The sequence below is a fragment of the Podarcis filfolensis genome (assembly GCF_964270895.1).
Source record: "Podarcis filfolensis genome assembly, chromosome: 10".
NCBI classification, from domain to species: Eukaryota; Metazoa; Chordata; class Lepidosauria; order Squamata; family Lacertidae; genus Podarcis; species Podarcis filfolensis.
The window spans coordinates 52,825,719-52,846,966 of record NC_139612.1 but is presented as its reverse complement, the minus strand read 5'-3'; the positions used below and the strand labels follow the sequence as shown (position 1 = coordinate 52,846,966).

The 21,248-nt window shown below is 44.7% G+C and overlaps 1 protein-coding gene across 7 annotated transcripts in view; it reads right to left on the bottom strand.

Annotated features, from left to right (window-relative positions):
• Positions 1–21,248, bottom strand: part of HIPK2 (homeodomain interacting protein kinase 2) — a 165,965-nt gene that overhangs the window by 13,295 nt on the left and 131,422 nt on the right. For 4 of the 7 annotated variants that reach the window (XM_083574188.1, XM_083574192.1, XM_083574187.1 and 1 more), the window contains exons 10-14: positions 16,496–16,638; positions 13,435–13,614; positions 7,806–8,087; positions 1,740–1,987; positions 262–422 (exon numbers count right to left, since the gene is read on the bottom strand). In XM_083574188.1, the coding sequence (XP_083430314.1) occupies positions 262–422; positions 1,740–1,987; positions 7,806–8,087; positions 13,435–13,614; positions 16,496–16,638 (1,014 nt within the window). Of the gene's footprint in view, positions 1–50; positions 423–1,739; positions 1,988–7,805; positions 8,088–13,434; positions 13,615–16,495; positions 16,639–21,248 lie in introns of all 7 variants that reach the window. The other 3 variants (XM_083574191.1, XM_083574189.1, XM_083574193.1) reach the window with 2 other exon arrangements.

Below are 21,248 nucleotides of genomic sequence, written 5' to 3'. Positions count from 1 at the left end.
AAATGTCTTCCTCCTGCTTTGTTGTTGTTTTTTTACGCCACTCTGGGAACACGTTCTTAGCTAAAGAGCATGGTGAAAATGCTTCAAATTAATAAAGAATCCCTGCACTTGAAGCCAGATTAGCACAAAGAAATCTGCGAAAGCTGGTCTGAATGAAAATAAGCAGTCTCCTGTGGGTGATGCCACTTCTTGGGCAGTCTTGGAAAGATTTTGCAGGAGCCTCCTGCCTGCCTGCTCCCTCTCCACTCTCCCTTTGCTTACCTGGCTGAGATTAAGAGGCTGCTGCTGCTGGAAGTGTGGTCCTGGCCGCTGCTGCCTATAGGCAATGGCTCCAGACGAGCTCCCTGAAGAGTGACCGCTGGTGGAGGTCACGATGCTGGAGGACTTCGACTTGTAGGAGGACGAGTGGTGACTGGTGGTGACTGCAGCAGGGGAAAGAGTGTGCATTTATGGTGTCATGCATGCCTAATAGTCATCAGAAGCCTTTAGCTTAAGGTCATTCAAGACCTGAGGGGCAACTCTGTCCCAAGGCCATGCGTGGTACCTGACACACTGAGCTGGTTCACACAACACACTAACCACGAGAGCACGCAAACTCCCGGAAAGGAGCCTGTAGCCCCTATGCTCCACTCCAGGACTTTTTGCTGCTGCACGGTGGCAAGCTAAACCAAGGTTTGACTTACCACGCCGTGCCATCAGGAACTCATGGCTGAGACCTCTCCTCACTAAACATGAGCTGCAGCCAAGAACAAACGTTGGGTACAGCGTGAACTTAAAACACTATGCATTGTTAAGCCAAACCACAGTTTAGCCTCTCACATCTGCAAATAAGGAGCAGGGAGAAGCAAAGCGTTTGCGAGCTCCCTTCCGGGATGTCTGCGGTGGAGTCTGCTAGGCATGAAATAACTGCTAGGGACTCACTCCCCTCCCCCCCCCAAAAAACCCTGCAAAGTCCCTTGGTCTGTATACAATGAAATATTTTTGTACCATGAAGATAGGAAACCCGTGGCCTCCCAGATGTTGTTGGACTCAAAGCCCAATCACCAATGACCATGGAACATGCCTGGGCTAATGAAAATTGGAGTCCGTGCAAGACTGTTGGACATTGTTCTTGCTGGTTTTACAGACGGATTTAATGTATTGTTATTGTATCTTATTTTTACTTGTTTAGTATACCTCTGTGATATGTCTGAACGGAGAGTGATATATAAATTCTTTAAATTGTAAATAGTATTAGGAACAACAACAACATCTGAAGGACTGCAGGTTCCCCATCCTTGCTGTATGACATGAATGAAATGCAGCAAACCTGCTAATAATGGCCAAGCAGGGATTTGAAAGCATGGAAGACAGATCCTGAAGCAGAAGGGATTCTTCTCTAGGGTAGTGGTTCACAACCGCCCCCCCCCCTGCTTGAAAACTGCTGAGGATCTTGGTGGAGCAATTAATGGTATATCTGCCTGTTGCAACACTTGTAGTGTGCTGTGCTACATGCTGTATGATTTTAAATTGTATCATTCTTGCTTCTTTCATTGCAATGGAATTGAAATTGCAATGCAATAAAATATGACAGAAGGAATAAACGCAACAATAAAAGGACAATTAAAAAGCAGCATGAATATTTAATCCAGTGGATTTACCATCTCCCGTCTTCAACCGCAAATCCACAGACTCGCTGTGGAACTGCTGAATGAAGTGGGAACTCCTTTACTTTACACTGAGAGATGTTGCCAACCTACCTGGTACCAAGTTATCACATTCTACTAACACCTCGCTGGCCTGCGTTTTCAGTGGCGGCACGATGATCGTCCGAGGATTGCCGTTGCAATGCGTTTCCGGCGCTCCCTTCGTGTCGTAGCTGTTTCCGTTGTTGTTCCCTCCTCGGTGCTGCACTGCATAGGGGCTGTTGTTGCCGGAGGAATCAGAGTAGGGGGAGTCATGCACAGTTACACAGCTGATGACATTTTTCCTTTGCTTAGACAGGGGGCTGCAAAACAAAACCAGGCCCTTCCCGCGTTAGGCTTCCACTTGCGCCAGTGCATAAATGCAAACTCAGGCTGTCCTTTCAATGGCGGCACTTAACATTTATTACATTCTCTTTATTTTGAAGACTTCTCTCTCTCTCTCTCTCTCTCTCTCTCTCTCTCTCTCTCTCTCTCTCTCACACACACACACACACACACACACACACACCAGCTTTTAACCTAATGACTCTCAAAATGTGAATACATCTCAGAGCTGAGGTTATCAATGTGGTGCCCTCCAGATGCTGTTGGACTACAACTCCCATGATCCCACGCTGACTGGGGCTGATGGGAGTTGGAGGCCAACATCTGGAGGGCAGGACATTGGCTACCCCAAACTTAGACCAAATGTTGATTACAGGTAGGTAGCTGTGTTGGTCTGCTGTAATCAAAACAAAATAAAAAAATTCCTTCCAGTAGCACCTTAGAGACCAACTAAGTTTGTTATTGGTATGAGCTTTTGTGTGCATGCACACTTCTTCAGATACACTGAAATGCACACGAAAGGTCATACCAATAACAAACTTAGTTGGTCTCTAAGGTGCTACTGGAACAACTGTTGATTGTTTAGTTGATTTAAATTGAGTGTGTCTGGATATGATGCATTATCCCTCATTTTCTGCTTCTGCATCCACTGTGTTGCTCCTCTCCTTAGGTTAGTGTAAACTCAGAAAGGCTAAGCAGTTTTTCAAGCTAATCTGCCTGCAAGAATGTGAAAGAAATTATGAGAAACTAGCATCAACCTCCCTTGTGTCGTGCTAGAAGTTTGTGACACAAAATGCATCGGCCTTTTTGGATTTCTACCTACTTTAGAGAGTAGGCGACTGCAGAAATTTGCTCAAATGGCTCATCTTCTGAAAGACACACACACACAAGCCCGACTACGGAAAACAGCAGCGATGTTTTGCCAATTGCATTACGTTGTTATAGCAACTGCAATTTTTGTAAAATGACGACAAGAAACAGATTGTGTATATAAAGAACTTGGCAATTAGGTATGTTGGCGGAAGCCATCTCACGGGGAGGCAAACACTGTAAAGAATCCAAATGGGGTTTTCCCGAAGCTTTTCAGCACTAAATTTTCGTATTCCCTCCATGCCTTTTGCTGCTGCTACTAAAAGGCTTAGTGTGATTAAAAAAAAAAAAAAGCTAGTTCAAGGGAAACGGCATTTTTGTTGAACTTTTAGTTAGTTGCTTGTTGCATTTATATTTTGCCTTTTCTTTTGCCAAGGCAATTCACAATTAAAAATGTTAATGAGTAGCGTTAAATAACCTCAGGCTGACTTCAGGAGCTGATGGCAGCAATTCCGTAGCCTGGGCTTCCTGGCTTCTGCCTTCCCTCAGGGAACACAGGCCTTACGTAGCCTCAGGGAAGGAGGGGGGAGGTTTCTGCCTTCCCTCACAGCACGTAGGGCTTTCTTAATTAGCCCTAGGTAGCCCCAATAATTACCTCAGACCTTTGATGGTCCCTTCATGTGCTCCCCGGCCTGGGTTCCCTGCCATCTGCGTTTCCTCAGGACGCAGGGCTTGAGGAACCCCAAATAAGGTGGGGCTCACATGGCAAACTGTAATTTTAAGCTGTTTAAAACTGTTTTTAACCATTGTGTTTTTATTGTTGTAACCTTTAGTGTTGGGACCTTAGGATGAAGGGTAGGGTAATAATAATAATAATAATAATAATAACAACAACAACAACAACAACAACAACAACAACAACAACAACAACTGCAGTTCCCACATGGGTTGGGAGAATTGAGTACAGAACCACTGTAAATCTAGAAATGTTACTACATTAAAGATGGCGCTCTCAGCGCTCCTGGGGTTCCACAGTAGAGGAACAGTAGTTAAAAATCAAAACATTGTCAATGCATTGGACAGGTCCATCATCCCTAGCTACCAGAACCAGTGTTCAGAGATGATGGGAGTTGTAGTTCAAAAACAGCTCGAGACCCAAGTTGGGGAAAGCCTGTTCCAGAGGGAGCTGTTAGCTATTTGCAGCTGTCAGAAGTAACCCAAAGGCCCAAACCAACTGTCCACCCGGATAAGAGTGGGTTTGCTTTCCCATGCCAGCCCCTTTCCTGAATTTGCAGAGATAAAACAGCAGGACCTTTCTTGTGTTCCTTGTTTCTCATCCAACGTCGGGGAAGGAACCCTTGCAACCCTGCAAGGAAGCTATTGAAGCTCTGTATATAAACGCCAAATTTATTCAAAGTAGTTTGGGCTATAGTCTTGGGTGCTGTTGTTTTATAGGCTGTGTATACTGGTTAAAACTCTTAATTGAATTTCATGGAATTCTATTTTTGCTTTATTGTAATTTGATGCTTGTGTTCACTGCTGGGGGGCGGATCCTGGTTCGGGTTAATAAGCAGGGTAGAGATTCGTTACGTAAATAAACAAAAGTCAAGAATCGCCCTTCCACACATCTCCAGAAAGGGCAGGGAAAGCTCTATCCTTAACTGTGCTCACTCATCCATTCTAAAAGATCGTGAGAAAATTATCGTTGAAGACCTCGCTGTCCTTTTTATAAGAGTGCTGTAATCCTCCACTTAACTTTTATATTTCGCTTTCTAAGTTAGGCTAAGCTTTCTTTTCTGAAGAAGTAACATACAGAGTTTTCAAGCACAGAATACTGGTGAAAACCTCTGAACTGAAAGCCTAGTCACACATTAGTGATGTGGCGCTATGATAATATCACTTGAACAGCCAGCGCCTGTTGATTCCCGGGTCATTTATTTGGGCAAGAAATTGAACTATGCACTTGGCTAATTTTAAAAATTCATCTAATACAAATTCCACAGTATATATGATCATCAGTTTTACACACTTATCCATTGTCTCCACGAGGTGGCACTCTTTCATTACGTTACACTCGAAGGCCCCTGGGTTTCTTATTGCATTCCTTGCTCTTGCTCATATCATGAGAATTGACAGCAAGTGTAAAACGCCTATTGATTTAAAAACTGTTACGCAAAATGCATGCATAAAAATAGCGGATCGAAATTCAACCTCTTCAGCACAATCCTATATGTTTAGTTTGGAGCAAGTTCCAATGTGTTCAATGGACCTATTCACAAGTAAGTGTACATATAATCTGGCACACACTTAGCTAGGAATAAACTGTACTGGCTATAATGGGATTTACTTCGAATAAATATGATTGGGTTGCACTGTTAGCGAAGAAGTCATTTTTCTTAACCTTTTAAAAATGATCCACGTACCTCATTCTTATGTCACAGTAAACCATGGTTTACCATGAACGTGCAGATAACTCTTGTTTTGCTCCTCCCTGAGTGCAAGTGGGAGCAACAAACCACCATCCCTCACTTACCATTTCATGTGGGTCATGGGTTAATTCACTTCAACAAAACCAAGGCCCGAAGCCAAGGTTTGTTCTTGGCTTAACAACCATGGTTTGTCAGAGTGAAACAAACAATGACCTCCACTTCAGACATAACACTAAGCTAGGGATCACACTGGGGAGCAGCAAAGCAGGATCAATCTTCGCATTTACAGTAAAGCATTAAGAATGCTTTATCATAACTTGTGAACTGGGCCGTTTTCATTTACAGCTTGATTCTATGCCTGCTTAGATGGAAATGTGTCCCACTAAATTCAATGGGGCTTACTTCCTAATAAATAACACTTTAGGGTTGCCATCCAAGAAAAGACTCTGCATTCAGAAAATCTTGGAACAGGACTAGATATTGTTATTTCAATGTGAGAAATTCTTCCCATATTGCGTGGCATTTGTCTGCATCCTTATTTATAATAGATTGTTTTTGATATGGAACAAACGTAGCCATATGAGCACCATCATTATGAAACCCAAAATTAAGATTTTCCTGTCCCTGTAGCGATGTTTGGCATGCTTGACATTGTTGCAAGCCAGGGCCTAAAGGCCTGATCTGGATCCCATCTGGAGACTGAATTAATTTTCCAGGCACTCAAAGTATGTCCAGGATATTAATACAGTGACTTTGGGTTATTTCTGGAGCAAATTGGGGAGGGGGGGTGGGGAGAGAAAGAACTAATCCCTAATTATCTCTGAATAGGTTTCACAGCCACCAAGCAGCACTGTGCATTGCCTCTATGCATACACAGCCTAACCTAAACTGTAGAGCCTTCAGAATGCTGACATAGCTAAACGTTTACTGAACATAAATAATTAGGGTTTCAGAGTGTTAGTTTTTCAGAATAATGGAACTTTCAGACTAATGGAACTTTCCATAACATGGCTGGTTGTTCATACATCATGATTCTGAGGCACCCCAAATGCATGAAACAGAGGACTATCTGTAACCAATTAGAGACACACACAAAAACCACAGCCTTATAAAATGCAATGCATCATTGCACTAATCCAGTGACTTGTGTGTGTGTTGTTATGAATATGAATTGGATGCATGAGAATTTCATCGAATCCAATTCCGCATTCGTTTGTTTATTAGTATTTCACATTTTATTTCATCCTTCCTCCATGAATCCCCCACCACGCTTACTCTCACAACAACCCTGTGAGGCAGGTTAGACTGAGAGACAGTCAGTTTTGAACTCAGGTCTTCTTGCTCCAAGTCCAAAATACATTAGCCACTACCCAACATTGACTGGAACACGTAGAAAGAATAGATACTCAAGGTTGGCATGTTCCATTGAAATGAATGGGGAGGCAGTGTTGGACAGGGGAGCGCCTGTGTGCAGGGGAGCCCCAATGCCTGGAACAAGATCAAGACATTTAATCTCAACTCATTCTTTACAGACTTAATCTTGTCCACCAATTTCTATTGCATTTAGTGCCTTTTCCCATTTTGATATGAAAATGTGAATTTCTTCTCCCAGGAAGACCATCACGACAAGAGGGAAATTACCCTGGCCCCATCCAGCAGCCAGAGAAACTGCAGGGAGCTATCTTCCCACCTCACTGGGAAGTTATAAAGTCCTTGTAAACATGGGCATAGCCAAGGTGGGGCAGGGAGGGGCAGTTGACCCCCCTCAAAATCAATAAAAATCCATAGCTAACTGAGGTTCTGCCCCCTAACAAAAGTCCTGACTAGGCCCATGCTTGTAAATGCCTGAGTTGGCTAAGAACTAGGTCTGACTTTCATTCTCCCCGTCTTCCCTCCTAATCCCTTTTCCTTTTGTGTCATGTCTTTTAGATGGTTAATCTGAGCATAGAGCCCATCTTATTGCTACTAACTGTAAGCAGATCTGGGAGCCTTTTTGGCTGAACAGTGGATTGAAAAAGCCCACACATTAAATTAAAAAGTAAAAAAAAATAAAATAGTTCTAGCATTTGACATGTTTCACTAGATGTATGGTTAACCTATGAAATGTGTTTTGTAAGGTATAGTAAAGAGCAGGAACATCATGGGCCTTTCACACCTAGCAAATAAATTTGTTCTGGGTCCAGCAGGAGCCCTTTCTAACTATGAAAATTTCCACCTTTAAAACAATTTTAAGAGCTACAATTCTTAAAGAGTTCCCTGTGCAGAGTAACTGTTTGTTAAACCACTCTGCAAATTGTAGCTCTGGGGCTGCCTAAGAGCTCTCAGGACGCTCAAAGAACTACAGCTCCCAGAATTCTCTGGGAGAAGCCAGTTGAAAGCACTTTAAATGGCCATTTAAATGGATTCCAATGTGTGATGTCAATGTAGCCACGGTCTGACAGACCAGAGTTCTAAACCTCTCGCTTCCTCTCTCTTGCACAGGCCCGCACATTCGGGCGCCCCCATGCGTGAGAACAATGTACCCGCGCTCCAGCAAACACGCCCTACGCCTCCTCACCTGGTGGGTGCATGTTTCTGCTCCTCCTCCTCGTCCGTGTCACTGCTGATCGTGATAACGCTGACGGCGGGGCTGGGTGTGTCGGGGATGACAATCGTCTGCCGCTGCCGCTCCCGTGTGGTACTGGAAGCCCCATCACCCCACCCACAGGTGACAGAGGTGCTGCAGGCAGGGCTGTTGTGAACCATGGCGCAGCGAGGGGGGGTGTTCTCCTTTACTCGCTTAGACCGCTGTGGGGAGCTGATCGTCTGAGACGAGGACACCTCGAAGTTGGATATATTTCTGAAGAGAGACGAAGAGACATTTGCATGCATACAGTTCCGCCGCTGCAACATCTTTTCTCCACTCCTAGCTTATTTATGTACATTTCCTCACAGCACAGTTCCGTGCATAAGAAACACAGAAATCTTTATATACAGAGTTAGGCCACTGGCCCACCCAGCTCATGTTGCATCTGCAGGTGAGGCGGTGGATGTGCTGGACTGTCGTCTTGCCTGGGTAATGGACTGGATGAGAGCCAGCAAACTGAAACTCAGTCCAGATAAGACAGAGGCACTGTTTGTGGTTGGTTCCCTAAATCGGATGGATGGGAGGTCGCCTGCTCTTGATGGTTTTACACTCACTCTGAAGGAGTGGGCATGTAGCTTTGGGGTTCTTCTGGATCCTTTGCTGTCACTTGAGGCTCAGGTGGCTTCAGTGGCATGGAGTGCTTTTCATCCACTTCAGCCGGTGGCCCAGCTGTGCCTCTATCTGGACAGGGATAACCTAACTCTGTTCTGGGAACCTCTAGGTTAGATTGCTGCAATGCATACATAGGGCTGCCTCTGAAGTTTAGAAGCTTCAGGTGGTGTAGAATTCAGCAGCCTAGTTGCTCACCGGGGCGTGAGAGTTTGAGCATATTACGCCAGCTCAAAGTGCTGGTTTTGACCAAAAAAATCCTAAAACGGCTAAGGGCTGCAATACCTCAAGGACCTCCTCTCTCCATATGAACCTACTGGGACCCCGATATCATCCTCTGAGGCCCTTCTTCATGTGCCTCCTCCATGAGAGGTCTGGAGAATGGCAACAGGAGAACGGGCCTCTTCTGCAGTGATTCCCCGCTTGTGGAATGCTCTCCCCAGGAAATTTTGGCTGGCGCATTCGTTATACTTCTTTAGGTGCCGGGGGAAACATTTCTCTTAAACCAATCATTTGGCTGATTAACATTCTACGGCTTTTTAAATGTGTTTGTGGGAGGGAAGTTACAGTGGTACCTCGGGTTACATACGCTTCAGGTTACAGACTCCACTAACCCAGAAATAGTATCTCGGGTTAAGAACTTTGCTTCAGGATGAGAACAGAAATCATGCGGCAGCGGCACAGCAGCAGCAAGAGGCCCCATTAGTTAAAGTGGTGCTTCAGGTTAAGAACAGTTTCAGGTTAAGAATGGACCTCCAGAACAAATTAAGTATGTAACCAGAGGTGCCACTGTATTGTATTGTTTTGTGTTTGTTTTATTATGTATTTTGTGTTCTCTTGTATTTTTATGTTGCGAACCACCCTGTGATCTTCGGGTGAAGGGGGGGTATATAAACTTAATAAATGATGATGATAATACTGGCAATTGCTCACAGTTGCATAGGCCAGAGATCCCAGGCATTACTGTTATTATTGGTCCCTCTAACAGCAAAACATTACAAGTGTTCAAAGCAAGTCAAGTTTTGGTTCTGGAGGAAACACTCTGCAGCCAGGCTTTGTTTGAATTTTCAGTTCGGTCTGAGAGTGAACAAAGGGAGTAGCTGGAATGTATCAAAGGGAGGGAATTATGGACATATCACACTGCACTGAGTCCTTTGCATAACAAATGACTGCACAGTAGCATTCATGGTGCTTGTTGAATACCAATGAGAAATATAGAGCATTCTTCTCTCAAAAGAAGCATATCACTCATTGGGTTACAATAATGCAAAGTGGAGGCCGCGGGAATCGCTCAGTCTGCAGGGGCCTGGTCTCCTCTCCCATTTCCCTGTGTAAACACTACAGATATGTAGGAAGGGGGGTGTTTTGGTAGCCTGAAATGTGCTAGGAGAGCATGTTCCCCTTTTCATTAACTAACCAGGCCTTTGCAGCCTCTGCTCTCCATTTCACGTGGGCACAGTAGGCTGGAATGCACCCAAAGTAAACGAAACAAGGGCAGCAGAGAAAGGAGAAGGATTTAAAGCAGCCGATTTGTACGGAGACAGGGACTGGCTGTAAATTCATTACAGGTCCTCTGGCCTTGGCCAGGGCAGAGCAGAAACGCACACTTCTGTGTTCTGCAAAGTGCAGATCCATTTCAACTCCTCTCTTTCCCATGCTATTAAGAGGGATTTTAGTGTTCATTAAAAGCAATGTTTTGACAGATACGTCGATTAAATTCCACCCACAAAAGAGGCACAGTGTAGTCATGCAAATGGTTCAAACATCTGCCATGACAATGTTCCTCAACACCCACTGGGGAGGAGTTTGATTCAGTCTTGGGAGTGGTTTTAATACGTGCCCAGACATTTCGCCCATGCAGTTATATCTGCTGTGTCACAGGGCAGAACCTGGCTTGTGTTTTGCAGTGCAGAGAGCCAAACTAAGGGATCTGGCCAACTCTCTCATAATTTCTCCTTTTACGGATTTTGCATTTGTGGGAAATAACAATAGCCACCTTTCCAGTCTAAGGTATTATCCTTGCACCCAGCAGTCACCTGTTGGAAGCACAACTTAATGCATTAATTTAATGTTAAGTGTTTATAATCCACATTTCAACAAGGAGTTCCCAAAGCAATAAAATCATAAGCACCGTAAACAAGTATGTTAAAAACACACAATCTATATAATAATCCAATAAATGCAGCAGCAGCAATAAGATACAGGCTGCATTTGCACATAGCATAGATTATTAATAGTGGAGAACAATCACATCTCTGACCGTAACGAAACCTGAAGCAAGGTTCATTACTGGACCTCAGGGAACGGGCAGACATATTGATTGATTGATTAAATATCCATTCCTACCCTTCCTCCCAAAGAAGCTATAGAACAGGGATGAGGAACCTGTGACTCTTCAGCTGTCGTTGGACAGCAACTCCCATCTTTTCCCTGGTCATTGGCCACGCTTGCTAGGAATGATGGGAATTACAGTTACGCAACATCTGGAGGGCCAAAGGGCCCTCACACCTGGACTACAACCTCTATCATCATTGGCCACTTGCTGTGCTGGCTGGGGATACTAGAGGTTCACCATCCCTGTTATAGACTGGGACAGAGGAAGAACTGAGACATTTCTCACTCATTCAGTCAAAAAACATAGGCCAACCATATAAAGACAGGGACAGAATATTCACTGGCAATCGTGATATTTCATCTATAATAGAAGGGGGCATAATTTTGAAGTTGAGGCAAGGCAGTCTTGATGCAGTGAGACTGCAGTGCTTTCATATACTCCTATTTTATTTTATCTTATTTTTTAAAAATTAGAGGTTCTCTCCAGCACAGGAGAGGGGGAGTGCACAGCAAAATGGTGTCATGCCACAAAGCAATCACAATAGGAATGGATGTGTTAACTGGGTTAACAATCTCATTTCCCCACATATAAGACTGAAGGTATCCAGGGGGTATTTCATAGTGTGGGTAATGGCTTCTGTTTGTTGGAATGTCATTAAAATCCCATCTTCTCAGAAGCCTATTCATAGTAGCAAGGTAAGGTAAAGGTAAAGGACCCCTGGATGGTTAGGGCCAGTCAAAGACGACTACGGGGTACAGCGCTCAACTCGCTTTCAGGCCGAGGGAACCGGCATTTGTCCACAGACAGCTTTCTGGGTCTCGTGGCCAGAATGACTAAACTGCTTCTGGTGCGAAGGGACACTGTGACGGAAACCAGAGCGCATGGAAATGCCATTTACCTTCCTGCCGCAGTGGCACCTATTTATCTACTTGCACTGGCGTGCTTTCAAACTGCTAGGTTGGCAGAAGCTGGGACAGAGCAACGGGAGCTTATCCCATAGTGCGGATTCAAACTGCCAACCTTCCGATCAGCAAGTCCAAGAGGCTCAGTAGTTTAGACCACAGAGCCACCTGTGCCCCTAGTAGCTTTATATCCCCAGTTTAAACAAGGAGAGAAAGGAAAAGAAATAATTAGAGACCATTAGCAGAATACCCTTGAAACTGCAAGATACTGGTAACTTCCAAGTGTCATTAATCTGCGGTAGTTTGTATAATCCATTGACTCTCTTGCTTCTTATGAACAATATGATCATCTCAAACATAAGGCACAAGGCATCCTCTGCCATCACACTGTCTATATTTAACTTGATCTGCTCTCTGTGTGTATATGTCTGTGCATATGTGTATACACACACGCACACACACTCATTCACTGAAGCAGAAATAACAGGCCTTTAAAAGTGGTTCAATATTCTCCTATTTTGCCAAGACATCACTTTAATGGGTTTAAACAGGTCCAATTGCATAGGCTTCTGTTGGAGTGGCTTTCAAACTTCCTCATGGGAAACAGAGCAGAACCTTCTGCAGTGCATGTGGAGTATGCTAATACTTAATACTCAAGTCCCATCAGAGAAATTCTAAGCCAGAGGGAAGGAACTGCTGATGCACCATTTGCACTCTTGTCAGTCCCCTGTTCCTCTGTGGCCATTCCAAAAAAGGTGGCACATCAGAAACTGTAACTGAAGCAAGTAGGATCTGAAAGAAAATACCTCGGGGCAGGCTGCTCCTCTTTAGTGTTCCTCCCAGACACCACACCATCTTCCTTTGCACTCCATTCCCTTCTGCCTTGCCCTCATTGCCCTCTCCCCAACAACAGAGTCTAAGCATTGTGGGGCTACTGGCCATGCCTAGTCCATTGGGCTGCTTGGGTTTTGTTTTTTACACCCTGTTCAGCCCCCCCCCCCCAATATTTTTCCTACATCTGCAAACCTTGAGGTCCTACTGAGCAAGCTGGTTTTTTAAATTAAAAATATATATATTATTTTCTTGCAAATCCACAAATTCACTTTGCAGCCTTTGTCAATTCCCTCTCAGACCTATTGCTTCGTCCATAAATAAGAATTACAGCAGCCTAAAGGGTCATTCCAGGGCACTGCCACCTCTTAATTTTATTTGTATACTGCCCTCCATCCAGATTCCAGGTGCACAACACAAAAATGCAAGGTGAAAACACACACACACACACACACACACACACACACAACACATAATGAAAACAAGAGCAAATTAATGATGCCCACTCAACCCCGTTCCCACAGCACATTAATTTCCATGTTTTGGTACAGACAGCCTGATGTGCAGCAGGGTGGTATGTGGGGTGCCTTTACTGAGGTAAGAGGAAGCAGATGGATTTAGAAGGGTCAGCAGCCCCATTCCTGATCTAGTCCAGGGAAAGGGAATCTGTGTCCCTCCAGATGTTGCTGGACTCCAACCAATCCTGACCATTGATCATCCTGGCTGGAACTGATGGGAGTTAGGAGTCGCAGCAACATCTGGATGACCCCAGGTCTCCCACCCTGACCTAGTCTCTCACCTTAACCACAAGGCAGTGCGGTGAACAGAAGATACCTTCCTTGTCTCCCTTCTTTATATCATCCCCCCCCTTTCCGGTGCATACCTTGCTGATGACTGGTGTTGTTTATTCTTCCGAGAGGAGGTGGTGCTGGTTGGCTGTTGCCTCATGACGTGAGCGACACCCACGTTTAAGGGCTGGGCTGCTGGAAGGGTGACGTGACTTGCTAAAAGTGCCGGCTGTTGCATGATGGGATTGTAGTGGCTTCCGTGAGCATGTGTGCTCCTGCAAGAAAAGTGGAGAAAAAGGCGTTTTGTACATTTCGAGAAGAATGCTCATGAATGAATGACAAACACAACAGCATCCCAGAAAGCTCAATGTAGGGTATTTCAGCGCTGGCATCAGGCTTTTTTAGAAATACAGTCGTACCTTGGAAGTCGAACGGAATCCGTTCCGGAAGTCCATTTGACTTCCAAAACGTTAGGAAACCAAAGTGCAGCTTGTGATTGGCTGCAGGAAGCTCTTGTAGCCAATCAGAAGATGTGGAAGCCCCGTCAGACATTTGGCCTCCAAAAATAGTTTGCAAACCGGAAGAGTCATTTCCGGGTTTGCGGCATTCATGAGCCGAAACGCTCAACGTGCAAGGTGTTCAGGATCCAAGGTACAACTGTACTGACTTGACCAATGGCTCACATGAGGTTTAGCCACAAGCTAGTATTCTTTTCAGTAAGACGCACTGCTCAGTGCTGCAGGTAGGTAAGTTTAGATCCTAATCAGCCCTATGGGGAGCGAATTATGGGCTCTTTAGGCGGCAACACGTTTTCTTTCACTTACTGCAACATGTGACATGGCAGCCCTGCTGCATATGGGGCCCATCCTGCTCATTCTGCTGCGTGGGTCCCTGGACATCTCCCCCAAAGTTCTGCCCCGATGGCTCAACTGACACAGCCTCTTGCACTGCCATAGTTCCTTTGATGCACATTCGCATTACAAGGGCAAGGACTATTTCTGACAATGGATAGAGCAGAGGGAAGACAGCAACGTGGGAGGGATACCAAGGGAAGGGTGGAACTCCACCAGAATTCCATCTGCCTGCTGCAAGTTTCAAGCTTCCATTATTCGCCTCGGCACAAAGGCTTCAAAGAGGGCAATAAATAAGTATCAACTTCTCTCCACGATTCCATGGAAGCAGTTAGCGATCCAAGAACAAAACTGCAGAGAGCTTCTGCAGCGTGTGCCGACGTACAGAGGAGAGTCGTCCCTATACAGCTTTTAAGAAGCATTTAATGGGGGAAGCAAGAAAGAGGAAGCTCAAAGATCATAAAAGGGCTGCTGCCAGTTGCTCTTTCTGAGAAGTCATTTTGCTACAAGCACAGAGGCTCAGGAAGCACTCCTGGAGAAACGGTGGCTTTTATTAATGCCTTATTCTTAGCCTCTTGCAAAGATCAGTTGGGTGCCGGGTAGGAGAGGCAGTGCCAGCCATCTTAATGTTTTGTCTGCAAAACTATATTAAACAGTTTGTTTAATATAGTAATGCATCCCACACTGTGTGCCTTGTGAGAAATAACCTTTTCATTTCATTTCTTGTTCTTTTTTTAAGAGTTTATGTGCATGTTGACCCTAGCCCACAAGAGCTGATCATTTGCATCTAGTCCCCTATTCAAGACTTGATCATTTGCATCTAGTCCCATATTCAAGACTAGGCTTACAGCATGTTAAGGTAGCAGCAGGTTGAAGGCTGTTATACACAAGCTTTCCAAGTAAGCACCACGTACATTAAGTTGCTTACCTTTAGTGCTGCTGAAGCACTGCTTTTCTGCAGTTAGCTGAAAGTGTAATTAAAATGGAAGTTCTGCTCAAGCTCTTAATATAGTACTATATTATCCAGTAGCTTCCTTGCCCATTACTAATATTCTCCTATTATGACTGTTCACAAGTTAAGTTCCACTCAGCAAAGATCCCCAGCAACATTAATTGAAAGCTTCCTCTTTGCAGGTCCTGCCTAACTTATGGCTACTTGCTGACTGCAGCTGGAGGATTTTTGATGAAGAACCTCTTGAATAGCCTATCTTAACTGTCCCAGCGTCAGTTTCTGTACCCACATGAAGGATTACCAATTTCTTCTAATTGCTTTTTCTTTCTCTTAAACAATAAAATAGACTCATTCTCTTCATATTCCACCACGCCAATGCTGTACTCTCCAATGAATTATGCCCAACATCTTAGCATTATTCCCAAAATATGGCAACACACTGGACATATGACTCTAGTTGTGGCATAGTCAATATTGAGCAGAAGTGGGCAAGCAAAGCACTACTAAGTCTTTTAAGGGCTTGTGTGCCTTTAATTAAATGTTTTCTGTTTGCAGGTCTTGCTCAGGCAGGTTGGTGCCACACCTGTGTTATTGCTGCAAAAATATTTGCCAAAACTCAGGCCTGAAAAGATACAAGACACTCCTGAAAACACTGCAATAAAACAAAACCGACAAGTTTGTCACTTGGTCACTACATAAAAAGAGAGCAAACAAATTTTGGGGGAAAGGGCTAGTGTAGAATTAACTTTCATTCGGTTGCCTGGGACAAAAAGTAGGGAAGAAATCAGAAGAGTTCAAGGTAGTCGTTCTTTTTGACGAGGGATGACTTTTTCACACAAGGTTATGGTCTTCGGCCTAGAAGACCCTGGAGTGAATCTTGCAATTTTCAAAGCAGTTTTCTTTATGGGAAACAGCTTCTGCTGTTTATATTAAAAATGTTATACACACACAGTAGCAAAAGGTGGGGTGGTGGCACTTAGCCGACCTTCCTGCAGTGGAGTCAGTGTTGGTTATGAGGAGGGAGAGTGGTAGGGAAAAGTGGCAGGGAGGCTGACACTGTGCAAACACGCCAGCAAGAGCAACATACTGGCTCCTGCTGGTGTGTTTGCACAGGGCCAATGTCCCCACTGCATTGCCCCTCTCCCTCTCTGTAAGCAGCAGCGACTCCACTGTCAGGAAGTTGGATAAACGTCACCACATCCTGCCATTCACTACCGTGCATACGAAACAAGCACCCGGGAGTTATGTGCTTAGCTCATGGAGCCATTATGCAATGAAGATGGGATCACAGATACTCAGGCTCTCACAAAGCTGGTACCTTACAGACAGATACAAGTTTTCCTTCCTGTTTACCTCCAATCTGCCAGGGGCTGGGTCCCTGCCATGGTCTCCGGAATTACAGTTGCATGCTGGACTGAGGTGTGGGCGGCTACCCCAGTCAGCTGTTGCCAAGCTGGGGGGAGCAGGATCTGCTGAGTACCGCTAGGCCAGGCTTGCTGTAGAACAGAACGATCACAAAATTCAGTGCCAACCCGTACTTTTTTAAGAAGCATGTTACAAACTATACCGCACAGAACAGATTCAATATAAGTTGGCAGGGAAAAAAATCCCATGGAACTAATTCAAAGGCAACAAGCGTAGCTCAGTCAGTTTTGGACAAGGCAAAGAGCAGCATGCTATAAAGTCGAGAGGACGTCAACCCAACTTTAAACCAAGGTCTTTTCAAAGACAGCTGTGAAGACAAAATTGCTGGTATTAAAAGCTCAAGTACAAATGCACGTTTCTTATCTGTTGCAGTGGAAGCAGCATAATCCTAGGCAACAGGACTTACTCTCTTGTAGGGGCTGCAATGCTAAGCAGACTTACTTTGGAAGTAAGCTCTATTGAACTCAGTTAGCTTCTGAGTAAATATGCACAGAATCAGGCTGCAAGGGTGTTTAGGGCTGCGCTCTGACCTCAAACTCTGTGTTCAATGGGGCTTACATTTGAGAAAGTACATACGGCACTGGATTTCACATGCACACTTACTAGGGAATATGCTTCACTGAACCCAATAGGACTTACTCCCAGGTAAGTGTGCACAAAATTGCAGCTATTCACCCTAGCAGGCTTGCACAGGCAGCCATACACTTTTACTCAGAAGTCCAAATGAGTTCAAAGGGAGCGAGATCAGCCCAATGGCCCATCTAGCCCAACACCCTGTTCACACAGTGGCACCTAGATGCCTGTGGGAAACCCTCAAGCACAATGGCACCCTCCCCTCCTGTGTTTTCCAGCAACTGGTATTCAGAAGTGTTTCTGCCTCTGACCATGGATCACTCCTGAGTGGATCCTTCATAGGATCAGACTCTCCCCCCCCCCCCATCCTTTATTATTTTATTCACATAATATGCATTCTTTACAACAAACAACTCCAAAATAAACAGACAACTCCAAAATAAAATCATATGTAACAAAACCATAAGTCTCATGTTTTCATTTACACTGATCTCCTCTCCGATACCTTTACTTGATATTTCTTGCTGCTTTCTGCTTTCCTTATAGAATCTTTATGAAAATTTAAATCTCTTAAATCCTATACCAATCTTTAAGAGTTTCAATTAATCCCTTCACCTCCCTCCCCCACAGCCCAGTACTTCCCTCCACTATTCACTTTATTTGTTATTCCATCCTTAATATATTATTGTCCTATCTCCTTGCGCCTTTTAAACTTTTGCATATTAATTTTTAAGCTCCAGCACCGACTTTTTGCATGTATTCCTTAACGCATTCCCACTCTTTATTAATTTTTTGATTAGAGTAGCCTCTAATTGATGCTGTTAATTTTGCCATCTCTGTGAATTCAAGAAATTAGATTCTCCACTCTAATAATTCTGGTATTTTACCAGTTTTCCAATTTTTTGCCACAACGATTCTGGTTGCCGCGGTTGCGTAAAGGAATACATTCCTTTTACATAGGATCAGACTCTTGAGCGGGATATTTGAGATGTTACTGTTTGACTTCGCCCCCGGAAGGTGCACACTTCCATTTTCTCCCAAGCCGGATGAATGCCAACCAATACCCATGTGCCATTTGACATCAGTGACTTTAAAAATGTTGTGGGGACTTTTGAATATAGGCACTATATTATCAAGAAAGTGTTCAGATTGTGAAATGTTAGGTTTCATCAAACCGGCGGGAAGTCCTCTTTTCTTTTGGTAACTGTGCTAGGAGGTGCCAAGGCCTGTTCCATGTGAGCAGCCTCACTGCCATGTAAGCATAATTCTGCCCAGACTGTCACCTAAGACATGCGCAAGTGTCATCTTGCTCAAATGACTCAATTTTGGAGTCATATTATATTTTACAAGTAGGTCACATTCAGATTCCCCCTGCATGACACGGCAGGGCAACTTAATCCCTTCTGAGAACAGATTTAAGAAATGCATGTGCTAAAAGATTTGCTTGCTCCTGGAAACCAAGGGTGGCAGCTTAATACCCACAGCTGTGAGCACTCAACACTCCGAAGGCCGAAATTCTGCACAAAAGCACTTTGGATTTTACTCTCAAAAATAATGAATAATTTGTTTCAGGCGTTCAAGAATCGGGAGCAGGCTTTTTTCCTAGCCGTTTGCATGGAAAAGGTTAACTGGGAGAATCCAAGCCACTGGTTTGACTGGGGCGCCATCCATTTCCATGGCTAAGCACTCATTTTGTCCTCAGATAGCCACATAAAGACTTGACCCTATGCATGCTTACTCGGGAATTAGCCTCACTGGGTTCGGCCTGATCCTACGCACACTGACCTGGGAGTCAGCTTCCCTTAAAGTCAGCAGGACTTGCTTCTGAGTGAATATGTAGAGCAGAGATGGGGAACCTGTGGCCCTTTGGACTACAACTCCCATCAGCCCTGGCCCTTGAGTTTGCTGGCTTAGGCTGATGGGAGTGGGAGCTCAACAACATTTAGAGGGCCACACGGTCCTCACCCCTGGTGTATAGTCTGCATGGTTGCCTATGTGTTTCTATCCAACAGTCAGCCCTAACATTAGTATGGTGACCACCTCGGGCAGCTAACTCATGAAAGGGGAGCACATTGTTATTCATTTGTTTTTATTATTATGCTTTTACTGCCAGTGACTTTCTCTCTCAGGTACCAAAATAATGTGGCTGGTCTTGGGTACTAAGCACCCTCACAGGGAGGGGAGGCATTGCTTGCTCTGCCTCGGGCAGCAAAATGCCATTGTGGGCAGCATGGCAGGTGAGTCGCTGCTACTTACCAGAAGGGGTGAAGCAGCAGTGAGGTCTGCAACATTCAAACACACTGGCTGAATGAAGTCGGCACTGCTGCTGGTGTGTTTGCATTACGCTGCCCTCCCTACTACCTCATTCCTCCCCCACCTGTTAAGAAGCCATGATTCACCTGCTGGGAGGTCAGGTAAGTGTCTCTGCCTTACCATACCACCTGTGACTGGCAAAATGTATTGAGCTGGCATTAGTCTACATTCTCATGAAAAACCCTGATCTTGTGATCTGTGTGTGTGTGTTTTGCGCGCACACACACACACACACACACACTTCTCTTCCAATTGTTAAGGAAGAAATTCAGGTTCTCTAATGCAAAATCTGATTCCCCTCCCCACCAATAGGACAAGCCCTGACCAGGAATCATGGCGGTCCTACCTTAATAGGTCATATCTCTTTAAGAAACTGCAGCTATGCTTACAAAGAGTGCAACCAGAGCTGTCTCTCACCTGTACAGTCAGGCAAACTGATATAGTTGCCTCGTGTGGGTAAAAACAAATCCTAAAAGGTTGGATGTGATGACTGATTTTTCACCACCTGCTCCAGGAGTTGCATGCAGCACACTTCATCTGACTTGCATATCACATTTCCTGCAATCAACATCTCTGAAGATAATATACCAGCTTCAGCCCATCAGCCTTACCCTTCCAGTGATGTTGGACGTAAATATTTCACAGTATCGGGACCTTAAAGCAGGGTTGCTATTTCCCCCCTCCTGCCAAAAACTCAACAGGCACAGCTTTCTACCTACTGGGGACAGCTGCACCTTTTGAATTATTGTTTGTCATGTAGCTCTTAAATGCACAGCATCTCAAGCTAGGAAAGAAGGTGGCAACTTAGAAATGTTCTTCAAAGAGGTCAGTTTCTAAATTGAGAGCTGTGAGGGTTTAAGCATCCATAGAAGTCACAGCCTGTGGGCCGGAAGCCCTTTTCCCAACTTGGTGCCCCTTCAGATATTTTGGCCAAAAATTCCCATCATTCCTGAACATTGGCCCATGCTGGCCAGGGCTGATGGAAGTTGAAGTCCAAAACACCTGGAAGGCACCAGGTTGAGGCTGGCTGTTACCTGATAGTTTCATGTGTTACGTGGAATTTATTCCTTTGACCCTCTATATTAATTGTTTATTGCCGTGATGTTTTGAAATTCTAGATACTTGCCTGGGACTACCTGTTTCGTTCGAAAAGTTCAGGGTGGGGAACCTATGGCTCATCGGACGTTGCTGTACAACTACCCTCCTGTCACCTGTCACAATTAATCATGGGAGTGGCCCTTTATGAAAGTGCAGGATTAGTTTTTTAATTTTTTGGTGCTCCTGCAGAATGTAAAAATCCCAGGCTGTGCTCACACTTCAATCTTTAGCCACTGCTTAAGTGGTACAATGATTCTACGGACAGTCTCCACTACTGCCTTAGCGTTCAGCTTAGCCCCGTGTTTTGAGTCTGTCTACTGGGATTGCCAGTTGTACTAAGGCCAACTGAGAAGTCTGGAATATGTTTGGGGTCTGAGTTTTGAAACTGTACACGCTCACAGCCAGACCATTTCACACGGTGCTTCTGTCCAAATATTTTACATATTTACGTTTGCAAAATTCACTTACTTTCTTTTAGCTTGGGGAGGAACCAAACCCTCCTCCTTTCTCGTTCGCCCTTTTGAATTGCTCCCATTTATTTTATTTTTAAATGAGATGGGTAGGTCTGTCTTTCCACCCTGCCGCCGCCACACCCCCCCCCTCGAGTGTACCACTTGGAAAAGGATGGCGTGCTTCTCATGGAGGTGGACTTCATTCATGTCAAAGAGGCAGCTGCTTAACAAAGACTCTTCATGGG